The sequence below is a fragment of the Bos mutus genome, chromosome 21 (assembly GCF_027580195.1).
Source record: "Bos mutus isolate GX-2022 chromosome 21, NWIPB_WYAK_1.1, whole genome shotgun sequence".
Taxonomy (NCBI): Eukaryota; Metazoa; Chordata; class Mammalia; order Artiodactyla; family Bovidae; genus Bos; species Bos mutus.
In genome coordinates this window covers 15,216,858-15,233,644 of record NC_091637.1, presented here as the reverse complement: position 1 = coordinate 15,233,644, position 16,787 = coordinate 15,216,858, and the positions used below count along the sequence as shown (strand labels likewise).

Here is a 16,787-nt window from a genome sequence, read left to right as displayed (position 1 = left end):
TTAGCATGCATGCATGCAGTATTCCATAATATATGTCACGTGTTCTTCATCTGTTCATCTGTCCCATGGACATTTAGGTCCATGTCTTGGCTACTGTAAATGGTGCTGCTATGAACACTGGGGTGCATGTAGCTTTTTGAATTAGAATTTTCTCCAGATAATGTCCAGGAGTGGGATTGCAGGATCATATGGTAATTCTATCTTTAGTTTTTTAGGGAACCTCTATACTGTTCTCCATAGGAGGATGTACCAATTTGCATCTCCACCAATAGCATAGGAGGGTTCCTTTGTCTCTTGGCATGCTTGTTTTAAATCTAAACCTCTCTGTTGTCTGTTCTGGACTAATGGAGGCTTAAGCATTATCTTTTTAAGAAGAAGCAATCTTCTTGGATTGGTGTAGTTAAGGAGATGCTGGGTATATTACCCTGAGAACCTGATCAACCCTGAAATCTTGGTTTGACACCAAAGATATTTTCCCCTCCTTCAAAGCTGGCTGGTCTTTCTGATCTATGGGCAGCTCTGCTCCTCAGTAATCTTAGGGCTCAGGTTCCTCCCAGCCTGTGCTCTCCCCTCTTCAGCATGTAACCTACATGCTGGTTCAGGAAAACAGCATGGGCAGTTGCATGTGGGTGCTTTTGAAGGGCAGGGTAGGAAGTGGATCACATCCTCTTTGCTCACATCCCCTTGGCCCCACATCTATAATGCGACCACACTCTACGGCAAAGGACGCCAGGCAGTGTAACCTAGCTGTGTGCCCTGAAGCTGGAGGAAATGGGTTTGAGACCATATCCCACTGGATTTTGTATTAGAAACAGAGAAAGAAATATGAACAGAAACAATGAAATAAAGAGTTGACGTTTTCCAGGTAATTCTGTTACCATAGGCAGTTCTCCCTGGAGAAGGGCATGGCAACCCACACCAGTATTCTTGCCTGCAGAATCGCATGGACAAAGGAGCCTGGCAGGCTACAGTCCATCAGGTCACAGGTGGATACGACTGAAGCGCCTAAACGTGCACACAGGCAGTTTTTCATAATTTTAGATACAAAACTGTATTATTCCCCATATTAGGCTCTGCATTCTACCCTTCCCCTAAAGGCACACTTTAATTATCCAGGCTGTTGGTTACATGGGTCCAAGGAATTGCTTTTGTCCTTGCTATTAATATAATATCATTTCCCCTGGTCATTGGTCCAAATGTGTTAACAGTAAGAAACTATTTCTACATATAAATTGAATTAGAAAAATTTGCTGGGAGGGGAACAAATAGATTCTGGATAAAAGCTAAGTCAAAATAGCAGGGCTCTGTAATTTGGGACAAGTCACTCTAGCTTGTCCAGGCTTGGTTCCTTCATCTATAAAATGAAGGGAGAAAGAAGCAAAGTGAATTGACTCTAGAGATCTGATCTGTGCCAGCCTTTACAGCCAGCAGTTCTTAGGATGCAAAGAATGTCGAGAAAATTTTGGAGATGATTCTAGTACTTGGGCTGGCTTCCCTCCAAGCTGTATTAGCAATTCTGGCCCTGTTTGCAGACTGCTTGTTCTGTAAGGGGATGGCCCGCACAACCAACCAATGAGCAAAGGTTCTTGGCTTCACTCTGATTGGATCAGCTTAGGTCATATGCTCACCTCAGCCAATCACTAAACTCCAGAGGATGCCAGATACTGAGGGTTCATATACTTCATTCCCCGTCCCTGGCGTTGTGGGTGGGGTCAGTCCCACCCAAACCACAAGTCTGCAACCCAGTGGAGAAGGACTGGAAAGATTTTGTGAGGTGGGTAGCAGCCTTCAGTAGTCACTACAAACTGTGTCATTTTTTCACTTCACTTTACCCACTAACACGTGCCAATGTCTGGGTGTCTGGTTTTTAAAGAAGCAATAAGTTAATTCAGGTTGGGAACTTGTTGATCAGGACTAAATGGGATGCCCATGGCAGAGGGGCCATAAGGCTGCTGGCTGATAACAGGGCTTGTGCTTAAATATCCTACTCCAAATGGACGGGATATTTTCCTATTTGTATGCTTTTGTGAACTGCAAGGAGATCCAACCAGTCAACCCTAAAGGAAATCAGTCCTGAATATTCATTGGAAGGACTGATGCTGAAGCTGAAACTTAAATACTTTGGCTATCTGATGCGAAGAACTGACTCACTGGAAAAGACCCTGATGCTGGGAAGGATTGAAGGCAGGAGGAGAAGTGGGTGACAGAGGATGAGATGGTTGGATGGCATCATGGACTCGATGAACATGAGTTTGGGTAAACTCCGGGAGTTGGTGATGGACAGGGAAGCCTGGCATGCTGCAGTCCATGGGGTCACAAAGAGTCAGACATGACTGAGTGACTGAACTGAACTGAACTGATGCTTGTATGAAATCTGTGGCTTTTATACGCCATTTAAAAATGGCTTCTTGGATGATTAGGCTTGAAGGCTTGAAATGCACATTTACTTGAGGGCAAACCATCCTAGAAATATGGTAGACTAGAATCACAGTGTAACAGGAGTGACTATTTATTTTAAGCCTCATTTTTACCAGGACCAGATGTTTTGTCCACAGTGAACCAGTTATTTGATGATATTTTTTAAATAGGCCTAAGACATTAATCTGCTCACATCGCCCCCACTCAGCAGGGACAAATGCAAGGGTGATCCAGAAAGGAGACGGAATGTTTGTACGTAGCTTGTACAAACCATTTAATTGCTTTTGCTGGAATGAAATGATGTGAGGTCTTGGCACCAGGAATTTGGGTGACGGAGTCATTAAGAAAGAAAATTACAAAGCTCAGAATGTTTTTCTGGGAAGTCATGGGCACAGCCCTGAAAAATGTGGCTATATTATGGAAGATTAATTCCCACTGTAGTCAGCAGCACCAGCTGTTTGTGAGATCCTGATGGAGAAAAAGTAGGGCAAGCTAAAAGATCAGTGAACAAGACAATCCATGTCTCCATATTAGCGGTTGTTCCATATATTTGGAAGTAGTTCGCTATTTAATTTTATTTAATTTAAGGCCCCAAAGATGTGCCTAATGAAGTGCAGTTTACTAAGTCACCGTAAAAACCAGAGAGGCATGAGGGAATAATGGATTTTGGATAATTTGCACATATTATCATTAAGAAAAAAATATCTCTCTGAGGCAGAGTACTCTCTAAACATACTTGTTTCTGTTCTTCTCGTTACCCACCTGAGTTGGATGGCTATGTGGTTATTTCTAATTACGCCAGAATGGTTTTTGAACATGAGCTGAGAATGTGTAAATCTTTCTATGGTTTTGTCTTCCTCTTCCAGTTGTCACTCCCAGGAGAAAGGAAAGGCTTTTTAATTAAAATTAAAATAAACAAGCAAACCCCAGTGATATGGGAAGGAGGATGGGCGGTGCGTAAAGAGGTTTGATTCCGATTGAGAAGGCTGGATGTATTCTGTGTATTATGTTCTGTGGCCATTGTGTAAAAGTGGCCACAGTCCCGTGTTTTTCCACCTGGGATTCTCTCTGGCCAGTCCTTCACTCTGAAAATAGAGTTAGAAATATCTGCAGAAACAAGAGATATTAGTTAGGAGTCTCTGGCAAGTACAACAAATTGAACTGCAATGGTAAGTAACAGACTTAAGGACATAAACCTCCCACCTCTGGAGTTAGCCATTTAGTGTATTTTTCAAGTAAATGGAATAGAGATTTTACAGCAGAATAATGTTTACCCTTTGAACTTTAGAAATCACTATATTTATTTATAAAGTTAGGTCTTTTTAAGAAATGCTAGTTGGGGGACTTCCCTGGCAGTCTAGTGGTTAAGACTGCCTTCCAATACACGGGGTGCAGGTTTAATCCTTGGTTGGGTAGCGAAGATCCCACATGCCTTGAGGCCAAAAAATCCAAAACATAAACAACAAAATTCTGATAAAGAATCCACGGACAGTGCATGAGACCCCAATTTGATTCCTGGGTTGGGAAGGTCCCCTGGAGAAGGAATAGCCTTCTCCCTGCAGTATTCATGGTGGTGGTAAAGAATCCGCCTGCAATGGGGGAGCCCTGGGTTTGATCCCTGGGTTGGGAAGATCCCCTGGAGGAGCACATGGCAATCCACTGCAGTGGATTCTTGCCTGGGGAATCCCATGGACAGAAGAACCTGGCAGGCTAAGTTCACGGGGTCGCAGAGTTGGACACAACAGAGTGACTAAGCACAGCACAAACAACAGAAGAAATATTGTAACAAGTTCAATAAAGACTTTAAGAATGGTCCCCATAAAAAAAAAAAGAACCTTAAAAACAAGACCAAAACCAGAAATGCGCTTGGAATTGTCTTCAGAGGTTGTTTTGAATGGCATGAAAGAAAAAGAAAACAGTTCTTTTGCTGATCTTTGCTGATATTCACCCGTTTTACTCACCATCTTTGGCACTAAATGTCATGTAACTATTTCTAAACAAATCAAAGCTACCCTCAAAGCAGGTGAGTTATTATTGATTGCTGGGGAGTTTTCACACACAGTGACTCTGTGGAAGTAACATTAGCTGCATTCTACAGCTGTGAAAACTCACCAACATAACAATAACGATGTGAGAAAGCCAGGATTTGAACTCTGACCTATGTGACTGCAGAAATCCAGGCACTTTCCACTGTGTCATTGTTCCCTGAAAGAGGGAAATTTGCTACTTATAAAGATGTTTGAAATAACGTTTTGTAGATTCTAAAGGCAATTTCCAAAAATGAGTTTTAGGAATACGTTGAATATAATGAAAGCTGAGTTGGAGCTAGTCACCTCTCTGTTTCAATGATTATGAATTCATTTGAATATAGAAGCTCAGTTTCTTAAAAAAAAAAAATTAGCGTTATGACTGACAGTGGTTTTCAAACTGTTGTCCTAAGCCCCGTGCTTTGGAATCACCCAGAGCTGGCATTGCTCTTTGACGTGGGTGAGAGTAATCCCCCATCAAAACCCTAGGTCACATAAGGCCCTGCTCTGGCTTTCCTTTGTCTTCCCTGATGGCTCAGATGGTGAAGAATCTGCATGCAATGCAGGAGATGCAGGTTTGATCCCTGGGTTGGGAGGATACCCTGGAGAGGGGCATGGCAACCCACCTCAGTATTCTTACCTGGAGAATCCCACGGACAGAGGAGCCTGGCAGGCTACAGTCCATAGGGTTGCAAAGAGTCAGACAGGACCAAGGGACTAACACTTTCACTTTCTTGAAGGTCGCTCTAAGACCAAGTGTCAGAGACACTCTGACTGCTTGATTTTCAATTGGAGTAGAGTTGCTTTACAATGTTGTGTTAGTTTCTGCTGTGCAATGAAGTGCATCAGCCGTACGTATACACATGTCCCCTCCTTCTTGAGCCTCCCTCCCACCACCACCCCGTCCCACCCCTCTAGGTCATCACAGGGCACTGAGCTGAGCTCCCTGTGCTATACAGAAGCTTCCCACTAGTTATCTATTTCTGCAGATGGTGACTGCAGCCATGAAACTAAAAGACGCTTACTCCTTGGAAGGAAAGTTATGACCAACATAGATAGATAGCATATTTTGTTGTCATAGGTATGTCATATTATGTCATAGTTATGACCAACATAGACAGCATATTAAAAAGCAGAGACATTACTTTGCCAACAAAGGTCCGTCTAGTCAAGGCTATGGTTTTTCTAGTGGTCATGTATGGATGTGAGAGTTGGACTATGAAGAAAGCTGAGCGCCAAAGAATTGATGCTTTTGAACTGTGGTGTTGGAGAAGACTCTTGAGAGTCCCTTGGACTGCAAGGAGATCCAACTAGTCCATTCTAAAGGAAATCAGACCTGAATGTTCATTGGAAGGACTGATATTGAAGCTGAAATTCTGATAATTTGGCCACCTGATGGGAAGAGCTGACTCATTTGAAAAGAGCCCAATTCTGGGAAAGATTGAAGGCAAGAGGAGAAGGGGATGACAGAGGATGAGACGGTTGGATGGCATCACCGACTCGATGGACATGAGTTTAGGTGAATTCTGGGAGTTGTTGATGGACAGGGAGGACAGGTGCTGTGGTCCATGGGGTCACAGAGAGTCGGCCACGACTGAGCCACTGAACTGAACTGAGCGTATATATGTCAGTGCTCCTCTCCCAGTTCATCCACCCTCCCCTTCCCCTCTGTGCCACATGTCTGTCTTCTGTGTCTGTGTCTCTTTCAGCCCTGTGAACAGGCTCATTTGTACCATATTTCTAGATTGCACAAATAGGCATTAATATATGATATCTGCTTTTCTCTTTTCTGACTTACTTCACCTGGTATGATGGACTCTAGGCCCATCAATATCAATACAAATGACCCAGTTTCGTCCCTTTTTACGGCTGAGTAGTGTTCCACTATGAACAGATAGTACATCTTTATGCATTCATTCGTCTACAGACATTGCACTGCCTCCATGTCCTGGCTGTTGTAACTAGTGCTGTGTGTCTGTCTGCTTCTTCACAGGCTGGGGCTTCAGCATGGGCAGCAACTACCACTTCCACAGCTGGAGAGTGTTTGTCATCGTCTGCGCTCTGCCCTGCACCGTGTCCATGGTGGCCCTGAAGTTCCTGCCAGAGAGCCCGAGGTTTCTGCTGGAGGTGAGTCAGTGCCCCACCCCATGTGAGGCCTGCTCTCCTAGCCCCTTGGTCCCAGGTCGGCTTTGACCTGGCCTGTCATTAAACCCGTCATGATGGTGGCCTGCCCAGGGTGCAAGGACTGCCAGAGCTGGAGGGAGCCGAGCTCACAGAGTGCAGATCAGCGGCACTGCTTCCTGAGTCTGGGTGGAGCTGGAGGGCACCCTCTTGAAGATGCTTCTGGTACCCATGCTCCCCAGAGGTCCTGTTGACCTTCGGAGCTGCATGAGCGGGACTTCCCTGGCAGTCCAGTGGTCCTCCCCAACGTGCTGCCACTGCAGGAGGCACTGGTTCAATCCCTGGGCAGGGAACTAACATCCACAGGCTGTGAGGCAGAAAACAAAACAAAACAAAACAAAAAGTGCCCAAAACAAAACAAAAAGCTGCATGGAGTTTCTTCCATGTTACAGCAGTGAACTGGGTTGTCGATCTTTCTCTGCTCCCCAGCCCTGCAGGACTCTTGCCTCTGCAGGACCTCTCTCCTCCAGAAGGCTGCTCCCACAGTCCTGTGAGGTTTCCAGCTGGATGGTGGTGGTGGTGGGGGCTCTCCTGCTTGCAGTGGTCAGACGGGTCGGGCTGGTGGAGGGGCGATAGGACTCCAAGGCTCTTACAGCCCGAGTTCTCAGAGTCCACTCACAAACTTCCTTCTAACTTTCCGCAGACTTTCTTGTTGAATGTTTTCTTTCATCCCATTGGTCAGGGGCAGATGCAGCAAAAAGTTTTTGTTTTTTTTTTAATCCAAGCTTATTTCAGAAGCTTTGATGTGTATTAGCTCTCTAGGACTGCTGTAACAAAGGAACACAAACTGAGTGTCTCAGAGTTACAGAAATTTGTTGTCTCCCAGATGTGTTGGCTAAAAGTGCCAAAAGTGTTTGCAGGGCCACACTCCTTCAGAAGTCCTTGGGCAGAGGTCCCCAACCTCTGGAACCTAGTGCCTGATGATCTGAGGTGGAGCTGATGTAGTGATAATAGAAATAAAGTGCATAATACATGAAGTGCACTTGAATCCTCCCAAAACCATCCTCTGCATCCTGGTCCATGTAGAAATTGTTTTCCATGACGCAGGTCCCTGGTGCCAAAATGGTTGGGGGCCACTGCCATAGGGCAACCTTCACTTTGCCTCTTCCAGGTTCTGGGTGGGTTGCTTACATTTGGGGTGGTCCTTGGCTTGCAGCTCTTTCACTCCAATCTGTCTTTGTCACCACAAAGTATTCTCTCTGAGTGCCTCTAGGTCTTCACTTGGGCTGCTTCTTGTAAGGGCACCAATCATGTTGGATTAGAGGCCCATCCTACCCCAGGATGACCTCATCTTAATTACATCTGCAGCAACCCTACTTCCAAATAAAGTCACCTTCTGGGGGCACTGAGGGCTAGAACTTTAACATATCGAAGTGGCGTGGGGGACACAATTGAACCTGTTATGTGTTGGGTCTTGGCTTTAATCGTCCAGAGAGGATCATGGCTCCCACCTGCAGTCTATTCAACCTTAAAACTACAAGTAGTTACTCACAGCCTATGACAATAATAATACCCAGTATTTACACCTTGAAGGCACAGCCTGGTTAGCCTCCCAGGATGGGCTGCAACAGAAGCTTGTGTTGGTTTTTCACAAGCCGCAGATTGTAACGCATCCCTGGCCAGTGGCCTAAGACGCGGGCATCAGCACCCTGTTGTCTCTGTTGGGTTTTCCACCTCTAATTAGCAAAGGATTGTTCATGTCTCTCTTCTTGGTTTTACCAGATGGGCAAACACGACGAAGCCTGGATGATTCTCAAGCACGTGCACGACACCAACATGAGGGCCAAGGGGGCCCCAGAGAAGGTGTTCACGGTGAGTGCGTGGTCACCTGTGCCAGCCGGAGGGGGCCTCTCCTCTTCACTGTTTTGATTTGCTAAAAAATAATTTTACTGCATAAGCACATCATGGAAAATTTGTCAAAAAGGAAATAAAGCCCCTGATATTCTGCATCATATTACTTCATCATAATTATTTTTTGTATTTTGATGGACTCCTTCTTGGTACCACTAATTGCTCAAAAATAGCAAAGGAAAAAACTAGCTGTATTCATATAGAGATAGCCAGATGTACCCATATTTACATATAAATATAAATTATTTAAGAGCACTCATAGACATTCTACATGTGTCTAATAGTGTTCAGAATCATCCTTTTTAAAAAAAATATTTATTTTAATTGGAGGCTAATTACAATATTGTGGTGGTTTTGCCATACACGGACATGAGTCCGCCATGGGTGTACATGTGTCCCCCATCCTGAACCCCCCTCCCACTTCCCTCTCCACCCCGTCCCTCTGGGTTGTCCCAGTGTACTGGTTTTGAGGGCTCTGTTTCATGCATTGAACTTGGACTGGTCATCTATTTCACATACACATGTTTCAGTGCTATTCTCTCAAATCATCCCACCCTTGCTTTCTCCCACAGAGTCCAAAAGTCTGTTCTTTACATCTGTGTCCCTTTCCCTGTCTTGCATATAGGGTCATTGTTACCATCTTTCTAAATTCCATGCATTAACATACTGTATTGGTGTTTTTCTTTCTGATTTACTTCACTCTGTATAATAGGCTCCGATTTCATCCGCCTCATCAGAACTGACTCAAATACATTCTTTTTTATAGCTGAGTAATACTCCATTGTGTATATGTACCACAACTTTCTTGTCTATTCGTCTGCTGATGGACATCTAGGTTGCTTCCATGTCTTGGCTATTGTAAATGGTGCTGCAATGAACTTTGGGGTACACGTGTCTCTTTCAATTCTGGTTTCCTCGGTGTGTATGCCCAGTAGTGGGATTGCTGGGTCATATGGCAGTTCTGTTTCCAGTTTTTTAAGAAATCTCCACACTGTTCTCTATAGGCCTGTACCAGTTTGCATTCCCACCAACACTGTAAGAGGGTTCCCTTTTCTCCACACCCTCTCCAGCATTTATTGTTTGTAGACTTTTTGATGGCAGTTATTCTGACCAGCATGAGGTGGTATCTCATTGTGGTTTTGATTTGCATTTCTCTGATAATGAGTGATGTTGAGCATCTTTTCATGTGTTTATTAACCATCTGTCTGTCTTCTTTGGAGAAATGTCTGTAGTTCTTTGGCCCATTTTTTGATTGGGTTGTTTATTTTTCTGGTATGGAGCTGCATGAGCTGCTTGTATATTTTGGAGGTTAATTCTTTATCAGTTGTTTCATTTGCTATTATTTTCTCCCATTCTGAACGCTACCTTTTCACCTTGCTTATAGTTTCCTTCATTGTGCAAAAGCTTTTAAGTTTAATTAGGCCCTGTTTATTTTTGCTTTTATTTCCATTACTCTGGGAGGTGGGTCATAGAGGATCTTGCTGTGATTTATGTCAGAGAGTGTTCTGCCTGTGCTTTCCTCTAGGAGTTTTATAGTATAACATTTAGCTTAAAATTTTCCTATACATGTGTATGTGTTAATCATTCAGTTGTGCCCAACTCTGTGCGACTTCATGGACTGAAGGGTCACGGAGGATCGACCTCTCAGAGTACAGGGTCTCCTCCTTCCTTCTCCCCACCCCTGTCGTCTTTTCTCCTTCTTTAGTCCCCTCCCCTCCCCTGTCCTCTCTGTGGAATAAAACACATCTTTCTCCTTTACTCATGCAAAGAAGCTTATGTCTTTTGAGTTTGAGCCCATTTCCCAAGGATTTTCCCACATGTGAAGCAGTTTATTAGCGTGCGGTATCTGTCCCACAATAGCCCTGAACCCTCCTGAGAGGAGTCTTTGCGTAGATCACTGTGCACTTCATTTGTACATCTGTCCCTGTAACTATGAATCTCCCTGACCTTCCACCTCTGTCTTGCCCTGCTTATCCCACGCAGGACCTTACACAGGGTGGTCTTCCCCAGGTTACCTCTGGAAGGATCACTTCTAAACTAACCACATATTGATACTTTGTATAAAATAGATAACTAATGAACACCTGCTGTAGAGCACAGGGAGGGCTACCTAATGCACTGTGGAGACTTGAGTGGGAAGGAAGTCCAAAAAAGAGGGGATATATGTGTATGTGTGGCTTCCCAGGAGGTGCTAGTGGTGAAGAATCCGCCTGCAGTGCCGGAGCTGCAGAAGGCTTGGGTTTGATCCCTGGGTCGGGAAGATCCCCTGGTGGAGGGCATGGGAAACCACTCTAGTATTCTTGCCCAGAGAGTCCCATGGGCAGAGGAGCCTGGTGGGCTACAGTCCATAGGGTTGCAGCGTCAGACATGACTGAAGGGACTTTGCATGCATGTGACTGATTCATTTTGTTTTATAGTAGAAACTAATACAACATTATAAATAAACTATTCTCCAATAAAAATTAAATAAAATAAACCAACCACAAGGTTGCCTGCCTGGGACCCCTTTTTAGACAAGTGGTCTGACTTTCTCTTTTAACAACCCATTCTAACATAAACAGCTTACTTTTAAGAAATGAGATCTTTCTTGGCCTGAAAATCAATCAAAACTCTGAATTCCAATGGTGAAACTGAGCCCTTACTTCAGGACCAGAATTCCTCACTTCAGGAAGGGTGTGCATGCCCCAGAAGAAAGCTCAGGCAGGAATCAGTGAGCAGAGGGCTCTGAGACCCGGAATTTTGTCTTTCTCCAACATGCATGCCAGTCACCAAGTCCTTGGGCATAAACTCCGTTTTTAGTAGTTTTCACCCCTCCACAGGAAAAGGGAATTAGAAAGGTTATGGACTCAGTATTTCCGTAACTGATGCCAAAAGCTCAGCCTCTCTGTACACAGGTGCCGAATTGAATCTCAGAGACAGTTTTGGGTGAAGTAGAAATGAATAGCTTTATTGCTTTGTCAGGAAAGGGGGGCCACAGCACGCCAATGCCCTCAGAAATGTGTGTCCTAACTTGGGGAAGATAGTAAGAAGTTTCATAGTAATTGCTCAAAGAGGGTGTGATCAGCTCCTGGACGTTCTTCTGATGGGTGATGGGTTGGTCAGCATCATCAACCTTCAGGTCCAACTAGTCTGGGGTCTACATGCTGTGGGCAGCATATCATCATTAATAGTTAACTTCTCTTACCTGGAGGAGATTTCAGGATCTGTAAAACAGCTCAAAGACATTACGTGTATCCACTGATGTGGAAACAGGACCTTGCTCCAAGGCCGCACTATTGTTTCTCCCTGATCTCTCAGCCCTTCCCTAATTAACGACTGCTTGGAACTGCCCATTGGAAGTCAGGGAAGCTCATGGAGGCTGAATGAAGGCTCTTTCCTGTAACCAAAGAAATGGGGGACACAGAAAGGCCTTATGCCCAGGAGCCCCACAGGGTCCTGCATGGTATCATGCTGACTTGATGATCATATTAATTATGTAGAAACGGATAACTGGATGGGGCAGGGAAAAAAGGAAAAAACAAATGACTGGAAAGTGTTACTAACCTCAGACCGCTGGGCTGTGGCTGGAGTCGGAAGTGAATACTCAGCCCCACTGGCTGGGGTCGCCTGCTCTGCTCCTGTGTGCTCCGCTCCGTGGATGTATCACAGTGAATGTACTCAGTGGCCTTGAGGAAGAGCGTCGGGCAGGCTGGATTCAGTGCCCATGGGAAGCCCTGGGTGTGGCCCTCCTCAGTGCCTTTGAGCTGATGGGGTTCAGGATATAACAGCCCCAGATTATGGCACCTCAGCGTATTGTATCTCATAAGCTGAAGGAGCTGGAGAGAACAGAAGAAGCAGAAAGGTTACTCTGACCTCCCCTTGCTCCCCCTTCTTCCCTGAAACAGGCCATAAATCTCCCACGTGTAAGATGCTTTCCCTGAACCAGGAGGAAAGAAGACATTGTTCTCAAGAGCTATGGCTGTTGTTCCTCAGACTAAGAAGGCTATATAAACAAACCCTGTTAAACAAACCCTTATCATCCTAATTACTTCTTCACCATTATTCACCCAAATCCCTTTGTTTTGTCTGTTCTTCACAAATTTATTGTTTCTAAGGCTTCCCTGGTGGCTCAGATAGTAAAGAATCCGCCTGCAATGCAGGAGACCTGGGTTCCATCCCTGAGTCAGGAAGATCTCCTGGAGAAGAGAATGGCAACCCACTCCAGTATTCTTGCCTGGAGAATTCCATGGACAGAGGAACCTAGTGGCTTATTGTCCATAGGGTCACAAAGAGTTGGACATGACTGAGCAAGTAACACACACACACACACACACACACACACACAGTATAAAAGCTTCCTGCACTGGTCACTTCTTTGGGACTTCATTCTCTTGTGAAGGCTCCCACAGATACGTAAAAATTTAGTAAAATGTGGGTGCTTTACTTCTGTTAATCTTTATCAGCTGTGTTGTCTCAGTTGCAGCACTCTGAATCTTTTAGGTGAGGAATTTAGATCCATGACTGGGGATTGAATCCAGGCCCCCTGCATTGTGAGCACAGAGTCTTAGCCACTGAAGCACCAGGGAAGTCCTTACTCCTGTTAAATCTGTCTTTGCCAGTTTAGCTTCCAGACCCAGTCAGGGAGTCTAGGACAGTAGAGGAGAACTTATTCCTCCCCTACAGGGCCCTGGCTTCACCTCTGTCTCCAGCCCTGTTTGCTGCCTCACAAGCTTCTGAAATGTCCCCCTAGCAGGTGTCCCTAGGATACCTTTGCGAAGGAGAGGTGTTGAAATATTCCCTTGAGAACTGCTGTTCTGCAGGGCTGGGGCAAACACAGATCATATTATAGTTTAGACCAAAGCAAAGCCAAACATCCTAGTTAATTGTAAATTAGAGTAATTGTGCTTGCAGCTGTCAACACATCCACTCCCAGATCCCTAAGGAATAGGGTGTTATTTTCCCCAAGAGGAAAGCAAAGACAAAATTTGCATTTTTTTGATAGTACCACAAGGCATGTGGGATCTTAGTTCCTCGACCAGGGATGGAATCCAACAGAACCCACTGCAGTAGAAGCATGGAGTATTAACTACCGGACTGCCAGGGAGGTCCCACTGAATGTGAATCGTAACGTGTTTCCTGATTTGGGGTCAGCTTTCCCCTGGTGGCTCAGATGGTAAAGAATCCACCTGCAATGCAGGAGACCTGGGTTCAGTCCCTGCATGGGGAAGATCCCCTAGAGAAGGGAACAGCAACCCACTTAAGTAGTCTTGCCTGGAGAATTCCGTGGACAGAAGAGTCTGGTGATTACAGTCCATGGGGTTGCAAAGAGTCAGACATGACTGAGCAACTGACACTTTTTTAACACTTCCACTCAGCCCCTTTTGGCTTCAGCTGTGTTCTTGGCCCTCTTGGGTTATCTAATAACAGGAAGATCAGCTCTAGCCAAGAGTCCCATGATGCGGGCCATCTGGGTTCCCTCTCCTGTGTCCCTGTCTGGACCAGGCAGTAGTGCGATTGCAAAGGCCACACACCCAGGAGTGGCAGGGCCAGCTCAGGAGGCTCTGCTGTGCTTATATACCTGCAGTTTTAGGAAGAGCACCTGTGCTTTTACTAGGTTCTCAAAGGGGTATCCAGCCCAGGCAAGAGTTAAGAACCACTGTGTTCAAGCTTTAGAAAAATGAAGCCGCGCCATCCGGGGCTTGGTGCTGGGGAATTAAAGAACCACTTGTTTCTATTTCAGTGACTGTATTTTCCTGTGTAATATTAAGCCTCACTTCTCTCTCTCTTCCTTTGTCTCTTTACATCCTTAGTCCCTTGGTTGAAGTAAGAATGGGAGATGCTCTTATGACTAAAGCCTTTTCTCCCCAGAAGAAAGATTTGTTGGAAGAGGTGCTAGAAACTGTTTTTGAATTTTTTGAGTAGGCTCTTCCATTTTCTTCTGATTTGGTCTGCAAGCACAGACCTTGATAACTTGGCTAAGAGTCTGTATGGTCAGAAATCTCCTTAACGTGATTGTTAGTCACAGAATTCAGTGGTTGTCTTAAACACTGATTAAACTGAAAATCACTGTCTTAATGAGTCAGGACTGCTCCTTGGAGCTACCTGCTGACATTGGACAAATGGACACTTTTCCAGGGTACTTGTGTTGCTGAGTCAAAGCTTGGTCTGTTCACCACACAACAGGCCGATAAATTGGGAGAGGAGGTGTTGAGACAAGGAAGAGAGACTTTATTTGGAAAGTTGGGTGTCCAAGAAGGTGGTGGACTACCATCTTATAGGGTTCTGGGTGCTAGTTTATTTTATAGAATAGAGACAGGGAGGAGATGAGGAAGTAAAGTAAAAAGACCATAAATCTGGCAAAATATCTCCTGGCTTGGCCAGCCTTGGGGAGGGGATGTGTTCATTTCTTCTTCCCTGCAGCCATTCACAGGTGGGCGGGGTTGGCGTGTTTCCCTGTGAGCTGAACAAAGACACTTTAGTTTAAAGTCAGTAGAGGGGTGGGCTTTCCAGCTGGCTCTTGGTGAAGAATCCACCTACCAATGCAGGAGGTGAAAGAGGCGAAGTTTCCATCCCTAGGTCATGAAGATCCCCTGGCAACCACTCCGGTATTCTTGTCTGGAGAATTCCATGGACAGAGGAGCCTGGTCAGCTACAGTCCATAGGGTCACAAAGAGTTGGACATGACTGAAGCAACTTAGTATGCGCGTAGAGGGGCAGAGTTCCCCAGGCAGGGAAAGCTTACAGCTGTAGACAGCATCCTTTTAGAAACAAAAGCCACAGAAAGCAAAGGTTAAAGAAACATATCCAACATGAAGTCAGATTCTGTTCTTCCCTGTTACACACAGCCTTATTCCCATTCCCTATCTCTTTGATTTCCAACAGGAAAACCAGGGGTAGCAAGGAAGACCTAATGTCTCTTTTTTAAAAGTGAAGTAAAAAGTTGCTCAGTCGTGTCCAACTTTTGTGACCCCATGCATGTAGCCTAGCAGGTTCCTGTGTCCATGGGATTTTCCAGACAAGAGGACTGGAGTGGGTTGCCATTTTCTTCTCCAGGGGATCTTCCTGATCCAGGGATGGAACCCAGGCCTCCCACATTGTAGGCACGCTTTACCATCTGAGCCACCAGAGAAGTCCCTTTAAAAAAAAATTGAGGTATAATTGGCATGTAACATTGTATTAGTTTCAGGAGTTCTGTATAATGATTCGATGTTTGTATACATTGCAAAATGATCACCACAATAAGTCTCCTTACCATCTGTCACCACACAGTTACAAAATGTTTTTTCTTGTGTTGAGGACTCAAGATTTACTTTCTTAGCAACTTTCAAGTAATGAATATAGAATATTATTAACTATTATCAAACCAGTCCATCCTAAAGGAAATCAGTCCTGAATATTCACTGGAGAAGGCGATGGCACCCCATTCCAGTACGCTTGCCTGGAAAATCCCATGGATGGTGGAGCCTGGTAGGCTGCAGTCCATGGGGTCGCTCAGAGTCAGATACGACTGAGCGACTTCACTTTCACTTTTCACTTTCATGCATTGGAGAAGGAAATGGCAACCCATTCCAGTGTTCTTGCCTGGAGAATCCCAGGGACGGGGGAGCCTGGTGGGCTGCTGTCTGTGGGGTCGCACAGAGTCAGACACGACTGAAGCGACTTAGCAGCAGCAGCAGCAGCATTCATTGGAAGGACTGATGCTGAAGCTAAAACTCCTATACTTTGGCCACCTGATGCAAAGAACTGACTCATTGGAAAAGACCCTGATGCTGGGAAAGATTGAGATGGGGAGGAGAAGGGGGCAACAGAGGATGAGATGGTTGGATGGCATCACTGACTTAATGGACATGAGTTTGAATAAACTCCAGGAGTTGGTGATGGACAGGGAGGCCTGGTGTGCTGCAGTCCCTGGGGTCACAGAGTCGGACACGACTGAGCGACTGAACTGAACTGTTTTCACCATGCTCTACATTACATCCCAGGACTTATTTTATAGCTGCAAGTTTGTACCTTTCGATCCCTTTCTCCTGTTTTGTCCAACCCTCCCACACCCCTCCCCTCTGGAAACCACCGATCTGTTCTTGTATCTATGAGTTTGGTTTTCTGTTTTTGTTTGGTTTGGTTGATTCCCCAAATATAAGTGGGATCACGCAGTACTTGTCTTTCTCCATCTGATTTATTTCACTTGCCATGATGTCCTCAAGGCCCACCCATGTTGTTGCAAATGGCAAGATTTCCTATTTTATGGTTGGTTAGTATTCCTGTGTGTGTGTGTGTGTGTGTCACATCTTTATCCTTTCACTTATCAATGGCCACTTGGGTTGTTTCCAT

General features: G+C 45.2%; 1 protein-coding gene across 1 annotated transcript in view; it reads left to right on the top strand.

The window, feature by feature from the left end:
* The window catches only part of SV2B (synaptic vesicle glycoprotein 2B), a 242,503-nt gene that overhangs the window by 184,862 nt on the left and 40,854 nt on the right, over positions 1-16,787 (top strand). Inside the window, exons 5-6 of the mRNA XM_070358807.1 lie at positions 6,439-6,572; positions 8,349-8,438. Of these exons, the coding sequence (XP_070214908.1) occupies positions 6,439-6,572; positions 8,349-8,438 (224 nt within the window). The remainder of the gene's footprint in view (positions 1-6,438; positions 6,573-8,348; positions 8,439-16,787) is intronic.